This window comes from Marmota flaviventris, chromosome 12 (genome assembly GCF_047511675.1).
Source record: "Marmota flaviventris isolate mMarFla1 chromosome 12, mMarFla1.hap1, whole genome shotgun sequence".
Taxonomy (NCBI): domain Eukaryota; kingdom Metazoa; phylum Chordata; class Mammalia; order Rodentia; family Sciuridae; genus Marmota; species Marmota flaviventris.
In genome coordinates this window covers 33,541,540-33,558,968 of record NC_092509.1, presented here as the reverse complement: position 1 = coordinate 33,558,968, position 17,429 = coordinate 33,541,540, and the positions used below count along the sequence as shown (strand labels likewise).

Below are 17,429 nucleotides of genomic sequence, written 5' to 3'. Positions count from 1 at the left end.
AATGTGACATTTAAGCTGATACTTGGGTGTAAGGAGGTTGGCAGAGGATTTGTTTGCCAGGAAGGGAGAATGGGAGATTCTCCAAACCAATCAATACCCTTTGCCATTTAAGGACGATATTTATTACTAAATTTTTAAAGCAATCCATAATGGAATTTTTAGGTTTAAAACCCATTCTTATCTTTCTAACAAAAGCGATTTTAGAGCAAATACTAATAATTCTAAATACACAAATTTTCCTTGATGTTATGAACTAAACAATTCATTCATCATGTAGTCAAAGTTAAAGTAATAAGATAACCCAGGAATACATTAACAAATTATACTCTTAGAATTTTTTAAGCTGATGATGTCAATAGTTATTTATATTTGAGATACATAGAAACCAACCTTTTTCTTGGCACTGAGGTTTTTGGGGGTTTTTTATTTGTTTGTTTTAGTTGGTTTTATTTCTATGGCCTGGTCATAATTTTATGTATCTTCCAATTTAAAAAGGAAACATTTTCAACTATGAGAGCAAATCTATTGAACAAGTTAACATAAGAAGGGTCAGGCACGTGTTCCCATTACTTTTCTTGAGTAAAATTGCACAGAGCTCAGTTTCCAGGTAAGATGTGAGCCTCTGCCCACTTGCTCTCTACCTTCCTCTTTTCATGGAGCTGTCTTTTCCCTCCATTCCAGGGCCACCTCCTTGTCATTGCATTCTTTCCTCAAGGTCTTCCAGTGCTGACATGCTCTTTTCTCCCTGCACCTTGCCTCTCCTTAAACACTTTTCCCTGCTTAACAAATTCCCGCCTCATTTCCCTTCTATGTATTTGTGTGGTGTTATTATTAGCTTAGGAGAAAGAGAGCACATGATCTTCAAAGTTGTCCACGAAAATAAGAAATGACACTTTGGGCCTTTATTTCTTTTTGAAACACCTGAGAAGAGAAATGAAACCTATGAGTTCATTCCAGGAGTCTTGCTCAGCTTTCCTCTTTTCTCAAGAATTTATTCATCATATGATCAGTAAGAATGTCGTAAAAAAAAGTAAAGATGATGGATAAAATGTCATTTTCCAATTACATTGTGCTTGAGCAGTAGATCACTTGATTGCTGAACACCAAATTTTTTGTCTAAGGATTCTCCAACAGAATTGGGATAGGATGAATTTAAGACTGGAATCTGAGAGTCAGGTTCCTATTTCTGCTCCATTCTGTGTATGAATTCATCTAAAAAACTAGAAGAGAAAACACTCTGTGTATCTATAGTGAAGAGACTCCTAAGAAGTTGTGTAATCTTCCATGGGCCAGACACTGTTTTCGTTTTGTTTTGTCTTGTTTAGGGGGTGGTACTGGGGATTGAACTCAGGGCACTCAACCACTGAGCCATATCCCCAGCCTTATTTGTATTTTATTTAGAGACAGGGTCTCACTGAGCTGCTTAGCGCCTCCCCATTGCTAAGGCTGGCTTTGAATTCGCAATCCTCCTGCCTCAGCCTCCCAAGCTGCTGGGATTACAGGCATGTGCCACTGCACCCAGCCAGGCATGGTTTTTAAGTATTCTTACAAGTAATTCATCTCACTCTCAAGACAATCCTAAGAAGAAGATATTGTCACGCCTATTTTACAGATGAGGAAACTGAAGATAGAGAAATTAAGCAATTTGTGACAAGCTATCAACAGAACCAGAGTTTGACCACGTGATCCTGTTCTAGAGCCCAATTTCTTAACCACTAAACTACAACCTGCTGCATGATTGAAGGGAAATCTTCATCCCTAGGAGAGGGTGGAGCTACGAGAAGTCAGGGAGCTCTGCAGGAAACTAAAATAAAGCCAATATCTCCTGCCTGCTCACCAAGCTTTATCTGGGATTCAGGAGCATTGAGTCACAGCCCTTCTTGACCTTTGAGTGAGTGTCATCTAGCGCATCCCAGCCTCTTGAGCATGAGCATCATCCTGAGTACAAACAAAGTTGATCTGTAGGTGAAAGTACTTGTACATTATAAAACAACCGACGCACGGCTCAGTTACATTCAGGCATCTTTTACCCTGGCCTCTCGGGGGTAAGCCTGATTTTCACCCACACAGCCATGGAGACCTTTCAGGGACCCATCACTTCATGTGTGATTATCACAGCCGAGGCAAACTGGCCTCTTGGACCTTCCACCTCTCATAAGGCCAGACTTGCCTGCACAGTGTGGCCACATTAACCTTGAGCAATACTGTCTGCACAATCCTTCCTTGTTAAAATGTTCAGGGATTACTTATTTGTTAGCTGAAAGTGGAAGCAATTTGAGATACTAGATTAATAGGTGATAAGTTGGTCATCTTGGTATTTAACTCTAAAATGTTCCCTAAGGTTATACTTGGAAATCACTTTCTCTTTTTTTACCATTTCTTTCATAGAACATGTTATTTGGGGAAAGGTGGGGTGGGGACTAATGTTAATAGGCACAGAGTTTCACTTTTCAGAATGAAAAAAGTCCCCAAGGTGGATGATGGTGATGGTGTTTAACACCACTGAACAGCACACAGCAGCCGATGGCTAAGATGGGAACTTTTCTGATTATTAAAAAAAAAAAAAGTTGGAAAAATTAATACATGCAAGAAAGAACACACTATACCTGCTCTGCTAAGTAATGGGTTAGTCAAAATCAGCACGACACTGACACATTTCTCACCAAATCTCCCCCCAGATTCCTGATTATATTCATGACTCCTAGGGCTTTGCTCAGAGCCTCTGCTATCAGACTTCTGTCCTCTGTCGCCTTCATTGCCAACCTTTATTTGGGGCTTTCCTGGGGAGCTTTCTCTTCCTCTCTGTCAAATCCAGCTCAATACTGCCTCCCACACAGTCTGACCTGGTGTCCTCCTCCTCCACACCAGCAAGAGACCAAACGGGGATGGGTACAAATGACACTCTGTTTTCACTGTGTTGCCATTTTCTCTCTACTGCTGAACTCGGCTTCTTCTCACAAGCTTATTGGGCACTGATGTTTGCTGTAACCTATTCACCATTTCTCCTTTTTCTACCTGCATGTTAGTCTCTTTTTCTTCTTCAAAGAACTTACGTATTATAAACAATATTCTTATCACATATAAATACTTTTCCAAATATTTGAAGACCACTGCTCTTTCTTCCTTTTTATATATTAAAAAAAAACACTATTCTCAGACCTTCCTTTCTCTGTATAAATCCAATTCATTCAAATAATTAGATTCTAATTTTGAAAAGGCTGTTTGGATTCTAATGGGACTTACATGAAGTTTTTTAAATGAGTTTTAAAATATGACATTACTGTTATATTAAGTATTGAGACTCACAAGCCAAGAGCACACTACAGAGGTTCATTTGCTCAAGACTTACATTCCTCACTTGGATTTTATACCTTTTATTGTTTACATGTCTGCATTCTGAAACATAATTTAATTAAGACTTTTGCAACTTGAGAAAGAAATATTTTCAAAGTTATGAACACTATACATTTGTAAAATTACTGTTTGATCACATTATTACTGACTCTGAAAACATCACCTTTTCCACTGAAAGAAGTTTTAATTTTGATGCAGTTAATGTGTTATTTTGTATAGCTTCTGGATCTCTGGACATGTTAAAGCACAATCCTATTGCCCTGTCTGGTGTATAGAATATCCTGAAATTTCTTTTAAGATTTTTAAATAATTTTATTGTAAACAAAAAAATCATTAATAATGTTTATTTTATTGTTAATAAAATAATCCACCTGGCATTCAGCTTTGTATGTGGTCTAAGATTCGGGTCCAATTTTGTTCTCACCATGACAGTTACTTAGGGTGGCACCATTTATTAACCAATTTTTTCCCACTGACTTGAGCCAACACTTTTGTCATATATTAAATTCTTATACATACTGGAATCTATCTCAGGATTCTATCCTACCGATTATTTTACCTGTCTAATCCTACCGATTACTTTACCTGTCAGTCCACCAATCCATACTGATTTCATTTCAATGATCTCCTATTATCTTATGGTAACTCATAATTTAAGTTCCCCTTCACTGATCTTTGTCTTCATACCTTTAAAGGCTTTCCTCAGGTAATTCCTTTACATGAAAACATTAATATCATTTTATCCATATTAAAATGAAAAAGAGCCTATGGATTCTAAGTGAAAGTGAATGACATTTATATGATAATTCTGGAAGAATCAAAATTTTTATCTATTAAGATTGTCAACCAAAAACATATCTATACATATACAAAAAATCTGTACATTTGTAGATCTTATTTTATGTTTTTCAATAACATTCCAAAGTTTTCTCTGTTTTCATTGCCCCTCTATTAATTTGTGATTAAAGCATTTGAAAATTGGGGAAATTAGCATTTTTATTGCTAAGTTAAAAACTTGGGTGTGTGTGTGATTGTGTGTGTGTGTGTGTTTGTGTGTGCAGACAGAAATACTATTACTTGGCACAACTGTTGCTGATTTCTGGGAATTCTGGGAAATGTGACAACATGGCCAAACCAAAAGTTTTAGATTTGAGCTGGAGGGTGGGATGGAAAACTTATTTTATGCTTAAAATTAGATTTAATTTTTTTCTTTATTGAAATCTGTGATTATTGCAATACTATCTGAAAAGTTTCAGAAATATGATCCCCATTTATTCTTGCAATTACAGATATGATCAAAAATGAAATATTTTCCTGTGCTCCTAGGAACAAAATATCTGAATAAAGTCATTGTAGGATCATGACTCCAGAGTCTTACTTGACTAGAAAGTTTGGCCGCTTCCACAGCATGTTCAAAATCTGGTCTTCCAATGACAGCAGGCTCTTTATTCATTACTCCTTGCCCTTTCTTGTATTCTGCCTAAAATTAACAAGAACATATTGAATAATTCTACTTTATAATGATGAATTACATTAACATTAATCAAAATAAAATATAATAGACCCTCAGTCCATTAAAAACATATTCCTTAGAACACATCAAATACTAACATATAGACTGCTAAAGCCAGAATTCATTATACAGTATAGTTATATATTATTAACTTTTAGCAGTAAAAATAATTATTAACTTTGAGACTAAGCATCCAGCTATCATCACTTATACAAATACTGAAAAAAAAAATACATAAGGAGAATTTTCTGGATAGAGATCCTGCATTCTTCATATTTATGGTTTTGTTTTTCTTTGGAAACTGATCTGACATGTTTGATCCACATGCAGTTGACTTTAGTAATTACTGATTGTTAAGGTACACTTAGGGTATTCCAATATTCAGTTTGAGTTCAATCATCATTTCAACCAGAATTTTTGGTATGTTGAAGTCAAATGGTATTAACCAAGGAGAGTATTTTAGAGACATAAGAAACAGCCTCAGCAGGGGGAAACATGCAACCACGTTGATGGAAGAGAATCTGCACAATTAACAGCATTGAGATGGGATGAGGACAAGAGAAGTTCTTTGGAACAGGGTGAGGTAAGAGACTATACTGGACCAGAAAAGTGACAACCCTAACTTTTAGGGTGAGACATTTGGATATGATCTTATCCCCACATAGTACTTATACCTCTAAAAGCAAGACAGTCCTAGTCAAGTCCAATTTGGGCAGCTTCTGCATATACCCAAATAATTACATAATCAAATGGATAATTCAGGGAAAAACATTGAGATGTCACTAATCCAGATTGATTAATTACACTAATTAAATTAACCATCCAAATACCAAAGCTGTACTTTGTATCTTGCAAAAAATTTTTTAAAAAGCATTTCTGTACAAGATTTAAAAAGATGAATTACATTGCTTATGATCTTGGAGATCTGAGTTGCCTTCTTGATATCCGGTCTGTCCAGCTCCGCAGTATACGTGTGGGTGTCCTGCACATCTTTCCTATAAGAAATCTGATCAAAGAGACAGTTTTGATTGAAAAGAAACAAGGGGGAAAAAAACAACTTAGTAATTTCATTTAGCTACTAACCTTCATGTCTGTAACATTATTTGTCCTTGTCATAATTGCTAAGAGAACTTATTGGCCTTGAGTTGCTTTTTTCATGTTTTGGTGCACAACATTCATTTTCATAGACAGATTAACTCTTCACAGTATACCTATAGCTCACTAACATTAACATATTTGAAATGAAAAAAAATATATATTTGAAATGGATTTATATTACCTAAGAAATAGAAGGCTAAGAACAGGGCACAAACCAGTCTCAAAGGATTTTTCACAGATACCTATTAGCATGCTTGGTGTGTAAGTGTGGATGCTTCTGTTCATATACAGAATGTACTTAGCAATCACTTCAACTTGCCTACCACATATTCTCAACCTCAGGGGATGTAGCGTAAGTCCCAGCAAATGAAGACTAAAAATCATTTCCTTTGGGGAAGGAAGGTGTTGAGGCTCTCAACTACACTCTTCTCTCCTTTTTCTAACTGAACTCTTCAAATGATCATTCCAAGGAGACCTAGACATGGCTACCAATAGTTTTACCATCCATACATATATCATTATGATAGCTTGATCCATTCAAAATAAGAATTATTACATTAAGAAATATTCTCCCTCTGAATGTTATGCATGTTAGACATAATCAAGCCAAAGTACAGAAAGTAGAGATTTAAAGATAAAAATGTATGAATTTTGCCAAATGTTAAATACTTTAGATCATGTACCTTTATGTTAACTTGACTAACGAATAGAGGAGAGACCAGAATAACATTGCTATCATGTCTGATGGTCAACATCTCACTTGTCTCCCACTTTCCAAATTCTTGATTTGTCATGAGCCAAAGCAATTGTCAGCTGTGGGTCTATATGGCATATTACCAGAGGTGGTTGATTTATCTATTATAATACTTTCCATTAAAGTAAAAATGCAAAGCATGCAGAAACCCATCTTTACTTTTTCAGAGCACAAAAAGGTAGAAAACTGAAATAAACCATTGGCTACTTTATAATTACCTTTTGCACAAGGATTTTTAACATTGCTTGTAAACTTTCTGCAATAGCACCATCTGAGCTACTTATAAAATATTTAGATTCCTAAGGTCTATCCACAATCCTCTGGAATAAAATTTTGGTAAATGGAGCCCAAGAATCTGATTTTAATGAATTCCCTAGTTGATCACTATGAACCAGTGTTCTAGATAATATTAATGTATCTTGTTATTTTCTCTTCAACCTTGAAGATCTAAAACACTCCTACTTTTTTTTATTTCTTCCAAAAACAATTATCAGCTGTGAGACATGATAATGCATTAATACTTCAACAGATTCCCTTTGCATTATTTTATTTCAATGAAATATTAAGGTACACTTCTTCTATTTGCCCTTTGAAAGCTTATTTTTGCCTCACTACCAAGATCATTTTTTAAATTGCATTTACAACTGTGAATCTGAAAAGTACATAGTGTTTAAGCACAATTAGTATTAAGTCCCTCAGAATTAATACTTCATAAGCTTTATGTTAGCAAGTAATTTCAGGTAGGTTTTATACATACAGGTAGTAAAAGAAACACAAATATAAGCTAGTGACTGAGTTATATTGTCTGGTGAATTTTCAATCTTCAGGGATTTTTTTTTTAAATAGACCAATTACATTGGCTTCACAAAGCAACACACTCATCCACAAATGATAGCAACTCAACCTCAGCCTACAGGGAGTTAAAACACAAGCTGTGTAAACAAAAACCAGCTCTCAGGTGAAAACAAACCCAAATTATTACCCACCTCCAGGACTGTTTCTAAGTTACTACATTCATTTGAAAACCACCAGGGGAGGGGGAATGTCTTTTTGTTTAGAAAAGAATGAGGGTAAAAATGGAAACCTTTACTTTTTGAAAAGAACTGCAACCTTTCAGCAATCCCAGCTTTACATGGGTTACCTAATTATATGCTGTTCAGCCTAATGACTGCTGAAGAGAGGTGAACAGCACAAAGGCGGCAGGAGCAGGACTTTGAATAGGGCCCCATCATCCATGTAAATTGCAAATTAGAGGCCAGCATATGTGACTCAAAACAAATATTAAGATTGACATGAGCTATACATTCAAACAAGAGGACACCACAGAGCCACACAGGAGAAAAGCGCAGGAGCCTGATCACAAGTCAGATCTTCTGGAACGCTACTGCTCAGGGATATTCCACAGGAAAGGGGGCTTACGTCTGTGGACCCGCAAGAGTAGCAAGCTCCTGGTTTCACTCTTGTAAGGATGTCTGAACATGCATGGTATGGCAACACGGTTTCCTGAGGAGGTTACTCATCTTCCTGTACCTAGATCACCCTTAGCTTTGAGGGAACTCATCCGACATTCCTCATGTGTCTGCAGTATGGATTTGTTCCATTCTAGCATTGCATCAGAACTCAGGAAGAGTCCAATGGTCAAGTAGCAGAAGAGCTCGGAGGTCCAAGTGTGTGTATAGGCAAGCTCACGTGCATGTGGGTATGTCTGTATTTCCTGAATCAATTTGAAATCTAAATGCTAACCATATTGAAACTGTGGATTGGCCACCATTTTTTATTCTTCTCAAGACAACATAGTGATCTAAATAATATTGTTTCTAGGAAGAAGAGAGAAAGGAAGAGATTCTTGAAAATCATCAACCCAGAATGGGCTAATGGGTATAAGCTTGACAGTCAATGATTGATTTTATGTTATCTCCTTCAATGTTTTATTCCGGCTATGTTCTCAAAGCACAGAAGAGAACGAAGAAGGAAGAGAAGCAAAAAAGAAGAAAGAAGGAAAAAAAGAAGATAGCAGGCGGAAGATGGAGGAGGTGAGGAGGAAGAGAAACCAATGATATTAAAAATGGTCTCTAAGACTGGGGCTGTAGCTCAGTGGTAGAGCACTTGCCTACCACGTGTGAGGCACTGGGTTCAATCCTCAGCACCACATAAAAAAAAAATTAATTAATTAAATAAAGGTATTGTGTCCATCTTCAACTAAAAAGAAAAATTTTTAAAATGGTCTCCACTTTTAGACTCTTCAATATGCCTAGGAAGAACTTACTTACTTCTATGGATTTTTTTCAAAATGTCCATAAAATCTGTTCAATTGAATTCCCTTCTTACTCTTCTATGTCAAGTGTATTCTTAATCTTTATCTAGTGTATTCTTAGTAATGAACATTAGAAGCATTTGAGTACATCCCACAAAGGAAACAACTGGAATTTTAATGGGTATTTCACTGATCTTACAAAACGACTTCAGGAAAAATAATATCTCAACAATACTTAAGACTCCCCTAGGGGAAGATGTCATATTTTTTCCATTTCCCTAATTCTTTTATTATATATCTCAGTGACATCTCATCATTCTCTTCTATATGTCTGTCACAAGGCAAAATAGTAATTATCATTGAAGATCATTTTTATATATTTATCTTATATCCAAGATGATCAGCTTTATCTTTTTCACAGTAGGAAGACATATAATTTCATCTGCAAATGATGATTCTGGTCTCTTCCATAGGGACACTCAGAATTACTATTTTAGATACCTGATTACTTCCTTTTGCCTTCTACTTTAACTGAATTTGTCTTTTTCCACATATCTGAGTCATTTTCCTAAACTATTCCTTTTTTAGTAGACATGTATTCATTTTTTTCTCCTAGGAATTTTTATTTGGAAACTGTCCCCCTGACTCCAGGTGATCAGGAGGGACCCTCAATCTGCCTCTCTATAGACAGGATTGGCCACATGCCCTGGACCATCCAATCAGGTTCTGGATCCACTTAGAAACCATGGTTTTAAAAGGCACACTTATATTCCAAGCAGGGGCAGAGTCATCCAGTGGATCTGAGGCTGAGGTTGGCTCACACTTTTCTCTGGGATCAGCTGCTATGAGGATGATTTAAGCTTTGAAGTTACAGCTGTCATCTTGAATCCTCACAGAAACTGTGTGAAAGGAACATCACCCCACGCAAGTAGAGTGAGATATGGGACAGAGGAGGGCTTTGGGTGACACTGTGACAGCTCTGGAACCAGTTGTGCCTGGAGCTAGTGTTCATTTCCTAATTACAGTCTGCCCTCAATATCCCTGGCTTCCACATCCAGGACTCAACCAACCATGCATTGAAGAAATTCAAAAAAGAAAGTTATATCTGTACCGAACATGTACAGACTGTCTTTGCATCATTATGCCCTAAACAATACAGTATAATGACTGTTTACATAGCTTTTATATTGTTTTAGGAATAACAAGGTAATCTATAGTTGATTTTAAATATAGAGGAAGATGTGCACGGATTACACGCAAGTACTGTGCCATGTTTTATTAAAGACTTGAACATGCCCAGATTTTTAGTGTCCACAGGGGTCCTGGGACCAATCACTTGAGGATATCAAGGCACAACTATATATACCAATAAATATTCCTTTTACTCCAAGGACTTTAGATTCCTGTCAAAAATGCTAGCAAGATCCATTTCATGTTTTTCTGCAGCATCTAATCTGTTCTTTTTTTTTAAACCTCCAATAAAGAATTGTATTCCATCAAATTTTGTCTTTGAATTTCTTCCTTATCTCACCATGTTCCCCTTTGCCCTAGCTTTATTTTCATATCACTTCATGGTCTTTGAATCTTGTCTTGTTCCCTCCATGAATCTCCTTCTGCTTCAAAACAGCCATGTTCTTTGCATGCTTCCTTCATTCCTGCAGCGTGATCCACGTTAGGCACTGCTCTGGATCCTCTATGTGTATTAATTCATTAAACCATCACCCCACCCCTGTTGGGTGGGGTTGTCTATACTCAATCAGGCTCTTCTGAAGCTCCTTTTCCAGGCTGGAGCAACATCCCCCAGCATCCCCTTCCATATACAGTCATGGGTTAGACTTGGCCACTAAACTGGCTCCTATGAGATTCTGAAAGTAGCACAGATGCCTTTACTCCCCAGGTACAGCCAGATACATGTGTGTGATCTAAGGATTCGCAATGACCTTCCAGCAGGCTTTCTACTTTTATAAAATGGTGATTTGAGACTCCTTGGTAGGTGAGTTAATAAACTAGATAGAAGCAAAACCTCCACAGACTGTCAGTGAGGTGAAAGCAAAGCACTGGGAGATGAGAAGACTCGGGGGTGGGGAAGGGAGCCTCCCTGGAAACCACAGACAGACAGACACCTGTGGGACTGAAATTTCACAAGCAGGCAGGCCTTGAGAGAATGAGATCAGGCTGGGCTAGGACCAATCTTTTCATTGCTCTGGTGAAGGTTAAATGATTCTTGGTGAGAAGAAACTAGAACAGAAGTGAGGAGTGTAACCTGTATAGAGTCACAATCTTGAAGCCCAGGTTCAATCATTATCAAGAAAACCTTTTATTATCATCATGAACTCCGGGGGCACAGGAACTTTTTTCTTTCTTTCTTTCTTTTTTAAAATGTTTTTTTGTTGTGCTGGGAATCAAACACAGGGCCTTGCACATTCTAGACAAGGGCTCTATCACTGAGCTACACCCCCAGCTCCTGGAAAGTCTTTTATTAAACTTACTTAAATGTTATTATTTATAAGAGAATATGAACCTTTTTAAGATATAAATCTTGTTTTCTATACGACAATATAAACTTTTCAAATATAAGTGAATATACATTCTGATGCTATTGAGCAAACAAAAAAGTTTTTAATTGTCTAAAAAGATGGAGTAAAATAAGTTACATCTAAAACAATGTATCATTATTATTATTATTATTATTATTATTATTATTATTATTGCCAATGTTTATATGTCATTTTATAGTTAGTATATATCTTCTTATTCATAACTTAATTTTATCAACCACACAATCTCATGAAAAGAGCAGAATAGGTATTACTAACAATTTTGGCTTGGAGATGAACAAAAATACCAATATATTTAGTATCTGAAATACTAAATCCTTACAGGCTATTACTATAAGTCACACTGGGGAACCACACGGAGCCGTAATTGTTTTTCCAGTATTATTTTACTGATTTATCTTTAAGGTTTTTCACTTTCTGATGAAACAGAAATTTGTCTACTGATAAGGTTTTATTAATTTTAAGTCAGTACATAGATCATTCTTGAAAAAGAACATTAAATCTCGTATTTCCCATGCTGAATACTTTCTTTTTCATACATGTTGAATTGATTACCAATATGGTGTTTAGGGAAAGTTTACTATTCCGATTTCATCACAAGTTGGTATAAACCATACTATTTATAAAACTTAAAATGGTGATTTTTTGTTTGACTTTCTTGAGAACTATTGGACTTCAGGCCTCTGATAAGATGGATGAGAACTAACAATGTAATTGAGGTTTTCATTACAAGTCCATCTTCAGGGGAAAGTCACAGAACAGAAAACCTCCAGTTTCTCTCATTACATTAGTAAAATTTGGCAGGAATATATCCCTTAAGATATAAAAGGATTTAGATTGGCTGGTTTTAATCAATTTTTAATTATAGTATCAATAAGATACGTTCAGAAACTTCTTAAATACACCCTTCTGACCAAAACACTTCTTAATATTAATTTCATATTGATTTAGCCCTTTTATAAACCAATTCTCTTTTAATTGTTTCAAATGAACGATGATATCATCCTAAACACTCAAATCACCCTTTAAACACTGGAGGAGGACCAAGTAGGCCCAATATTTTATTGAGTGTCTCTTCTGCAGAGCCCTTTACATATATTATTTAATACTTGTGAGAGCCTGGGGAGGTAGATGTCCTTGTCTCCATTTTATAGAAAAAAAAAACTGAGATATAGAGATATTAAGTAACTTGTCCCAGGTCATCCGCAGGATGGTACCAGGGATTGAACTCAGGGGCACTCAACCACTGAGCCACATCCCCAGCCCTTTTTGTATTTTATTGACAGAGAGGGTCTCACTGAGCTGCTTAGTGCCTCACTAAATTGCTGAGACTGGCTTTGCACTCTCAGTCCTCCTGCCTCAGCCTTCCGAGCTGTGTGTGCCACCGTGCCCAGCTACAGCCAGCATTTTGAGCATGTTCTAACTCCAAAAATTTTTTTCCCTCATATATACTAGCATAGAGCAAATTCTAATAATTTTTCCCTTTTGGTGATCTTTAAATCTTAGAGTGATACAAGAGACCCCTGCCCCCAGAATACTCTTCCCCTTGGAACTTTCAGTTACTCAGAGGTGAGAAATCAGTTCATAAATAAACATCCCTCTCCTCTTCTTCTGCTCATTTACATCACTGAAAGTGTAAGGGAGAGAAAGATTCTGAAGAAAAATCACTCCTCTTGACCACTAAGGACCATTTTAATAAAAGGTATGATCAGAAAGGAGGCAAAAATTAACTTGCTCTGATCTGCAATTATTCTAGTTTCCTGGGTCTCTAGCAGAACTCAGAAAGCTGACTTGATTTTGGTGGCAACATAAATTAAACCAGGTAAGCAAAGGCACTGACTTTCATCGTTCCTCAGTTAATCATATTCACAATGGATGGTACATTTTTATTTGAAATTAAGTCACTCACTTATAGCCAGAGTGCAAAGTGACATTCCACATCACAAAAGGGCAATTAATTCTGCTAGTCAATTCTCTGCCTAAGTTTCTTCAGGCTGATGTTTTATGGGAGACAAGAGTTTTGTCTTTCACAGAGATTAGGTGGGTCCAGCTGAACCAAGAGACATACACACTAGCTCTCCTTGCAGCTTTTAAGACCAATCCTTAAATTTCATATTGTAGGGACAACAAATGTATTACTCCAAGTGGCTTGACTCTGGAGGAATATCAACTACTTCACAGGTAGAATACAAATATCATTCTCACTTTAAATCTAAGTAAATAGTCTTAAACACTTTCCAAATCCTATTATATGTACAAACTTTGCATGCAAAGGTTGGGCTGAGTTGGCAGAGGAGTGTAAGTAAACACATCCTTCTCCCATGAGCACACACTGTTGAATGGAGGAGAAAAGGGCTTCATTCTGTATTCCCTCAATCAAAGACCTTTTAAAAGAAAAGGCAGAGTTAAAATAAGAAGCCCAGTTCTATGACAAGGAACTCCCCTATTTGAATTGCATGGAATTATAGAGTAAGAAAAGGCCTCCCAGGGATCCATGTTACACCAGTCTCCACCCCAGGGCACCAGCCCACCTTCTCCCCTTGGACTTTTATATGAGTTCAAGGTCTCTCCAGCCACAAAATAGTGGGAACTCGGGTGTTTCCGTTATTCTTTCCTGCAGTGCATCTGAATTCAGATGATGTCTTACGATGCTACCCATTTTTTAAATGTTTTTGGTTATAGATGGACATATACCTTTTTTTTATTTTTATGTAGTGCTGAGGATTGAACCCAGTGCCTTCCACATGTGAGGCAGGCACTCTATCACTGAGCTACAACCCCAGCCCACAACGCTACTCATTTTAAAAATTTCACTTAAAATCTTGACTAATTACCAGTGACCTTTAAGAAGGAGATAGCGGGGTACAGCAAAAAGAGCGAACTCCAGAGTTTGATTCCCGAGTCTTCTTTTCTTCATCTAAGAAATGGGAATCAGTACAGGGATTTTGTAAGAAACGGAAATGATCAAAGTCTTGGCACAGAGCCTGGTGCATGGCTGAGCTGGGTAAATGGTAGTTAGGATTATTATAGTCATTCTGTAAGCAAACAGTTCTTATAAGGCCTCCCTAAAATAATAGCCCTGATAATAACTGCAGACCTGCAGCTTCTTCATCTCCTGTCAATCCTAAAGCATCTTAGAGAAATGCTTTGGTATCAGCATATGTTTAAACATGTGGGTTAGTATGTTAAATTCCTCTCTGGTTTTTAATTTAAACATTTAATGCAATTTAATACCAAATAGTCATTGCCATACTGCAGAGAAACACTCTGTACCTCTGGGCCTTGGAGGCACAGAGTCAGCAAAGTTGCTTGGTAGGAGGACAAAGTGACAACCTCCTTTTGAGATAACAAAGATAGATCAGGAACTTTTTCAAGAAAGGGGATTTCTTAATCTAACTAGGACATGCACCTTATCTTAACTGATTCTAATCCATCAAGAACCTGACCAGCGGTTCATACATGTCTTTTGGAAAGCAGAGAATTTCATGACGAGAAGACAAGTTGCCACTACAATTTCAGGAACAGATTATTCTTCTAAGACACCAGGAGAGTAAGCGGTAATTAAACAAATGTATGTAAGCCTTCATGGGCCTGGGAACTGACAACCAAAGAAAAACTTCATTTTCTACAGGCTAACTTTCTTCCTCTTTGTTCTGCTGCTAAGTCCGTCATTAGGCATCTGTTGCTTCCATATTTCCTATCTGTTGGTCCTTACGTTTAATAATAACTTGATGCCAACAAGCAGTTTAAAAGAAAGAGCAGTGGGGTACAGTCTAGCCAGTGCTCATGGGTGATTCTTCCCTGGGTCACTGGTTGCTGATGCTCTTTCTTGCAGCATTTTTGTGATTCTAGACTGGAAACCATGAGCTTCCACATCAAGTCAAGGAAGCTCTAGAAATGTTGATAACCCAATGGTCTTCTTGAAGCAAAATTTTTAATGCCTGAAAATACCTGGTAATTTAGAAGCATTCTACAAGGTTTTAATGACTATCTTAAGAATAATTCTAATGTACCTCTTACTGATAAGCTATAAAGTCCTTTTTTTGAATAGAAGTGTTGTAATATTTAAATCTCAACTCAATAACCACAAGTTGTAATATGAGTTAGCTACAATTTTCCAGAAAATGGCGAGGAATGAGCTTCCTTACGTTACTCTGGTGTTTGTTGACCTCCATGGCATGTCTGAGATCAGGCGGCTCCTTCATGTGGGCATAATCTGAGACTCCTTTGGCAGCATCATGCTTCTGCTTATAGGCAACCTTCAAAAGCACAAAAAAACAATTAGTTCCATTTAGAGGTAGCCAAGGGCCGGGGTATCTGCCTAGTGTGCACAAGGCCATGGGTTAGATCCCCAGCACTGCCCAAAAAAATCAATCAATCAATTTTTTTAAAAATCCTATAGCAGTATATAAAATTCTTAACTGTTTAATTCCACTGTTTTACAAGGATTTTGTATATTTAAATACCACCAATGATAGATAAATTTGCCTGAGCCTCTGTAACAAGATAATATATATAATGCTTTCATCTCAGTGCTTTGGTTAAGATTCCTAATTCTAACTCTATCATTTATTACAAAACAACCTTGAACAAATGATGAAATCCACAATTCTATTCATCGAGCTTAAATCTCACCTATAGTTTTGGGAAATCCTCCACATCTGAGAGCTTTCACAGTTACAAATGTTCAAGGTTTAAATCTTGAGAAAACAACTGAGCAGATGCAGGGAGGTGGGCAATTATAGAGTATGTAAAAGTTAGTTGCTTATTTTTACATGAAAGGTTCTGATTTTATGTAGATACAACCATAATATAAGATACACCTCATTAAATGCCCAAAGCTTTGGGAGAAAATATAATACACAGATGAAATTCTCAGTTATGTCAGCCTTGTTCTCCATCAGGGATCTGAATGTCATATACCAATACCCTCCATTACCAACCACCTGGGCCAATTTTCTCCATACTGGGTGGAGAGGGGGTGTAAGGAAGATTTTTTTTTAGAATGACATCAACTAATATCTGCTCAGTGAATGAATAAATGAATGAATAACCATGAGTGAACATAAACCAACAAATGAAGAAAAGAATGGCAAAATTAATTTTAAAGTATATTAAGGATTTAGTAACAAACACAGTTGAGTGGAGTAGAAATCATGAGGCACAAACAAAATAAAGGCAACCTAAAAAGAAAAACTAGAACAGTTGTGGTCAAGAATAAAATAAGGTCTAGTTTTCAATGAAAAAGAATATAGTTAAACTTAAGGAGAATTCTTTAGCAATATGAGCTCCTTGAGAAGTGGGTCTATATCTTACACATCTTTTAATATCCTGTGCCTATCACAGTGAATGACACAGAGTAGAAATGCAATAAATGTATAGTGAATGGATGAATAAATGAGTTTATTCAACATTCTCATAAACCTACACCCCTCATGGGCTTTCATAAACAGAATTAAACACCCATTTAACTTAGATAATATACTTAGTTTTAAAATTATAACTTTAATCTTTTAAATAAGTTTTACAAATAAAACCATTGAATCTTTCTATCCTTCCCTCCCCCCAAAAAAGCCATCTAGTCCAATTTCCAATGTTTAACTCTCCTCTCTGGCTCCCCACTTTGTTTTTCTTTAAAAATGTCTACTGAAAAAGAATTCAACCTAGGACATCACAGTCTCTGAATTTGGAAAGCTATGATTGAAACTTCTTCCTTTGATCAAACCCCATCTATCTGTCCAGAGTTGGATCTATCCAGTCACAGAGAAAAGGCCTAGTTCACAACACAGAATTTCCAGTGGGAAGACAGATGACTAGCCACCAATGACTTCTGCCCTTCCAGACAGGCTGCTTGGATTAAAGGGTTGAACCCCTGATCATCCAAGAAGCCCTCTTGAA

General features: G+C 36.7%; 1 protein-coding gene across 3 annotated transcripts in view; it reads right to left on the bottom strand.

Annotated features, from left to right (window-relative positions):
* Nebl (nebulette) overlaps positions 1 to 17,429 on the bottom strand; it is a 336,213-nt gene that overhangs the window by 73,221 nt on the left and 245,563 nt on the right. The window contains exons 5-7 of one of the 3 annotated variants that reach the window (XM_027928589.2): positions 15,680 to 15,790; positions 5,772 to 5,873; positions 4,733 to 4,834 (exon numbers count right to left, since the gene is read on the bottom strand). The exons of the other annotated variants lie outside the window; for them this stretch is intronic. Coding sequence (XP_027784390.2) covers positions 4,733 to 4,834; positions 5,772 to 5,873; positions 15,680 to 15,790 — 315 coding nt within the window. The remainder of the gene's footprint in view (positions 1 to 4,732; positions 4,835 to 5,771; positions 5,874 to 15,679; positions 15,791 to 17,429) is intronic. 3 annotated transcript variants of the gene reach the window in all.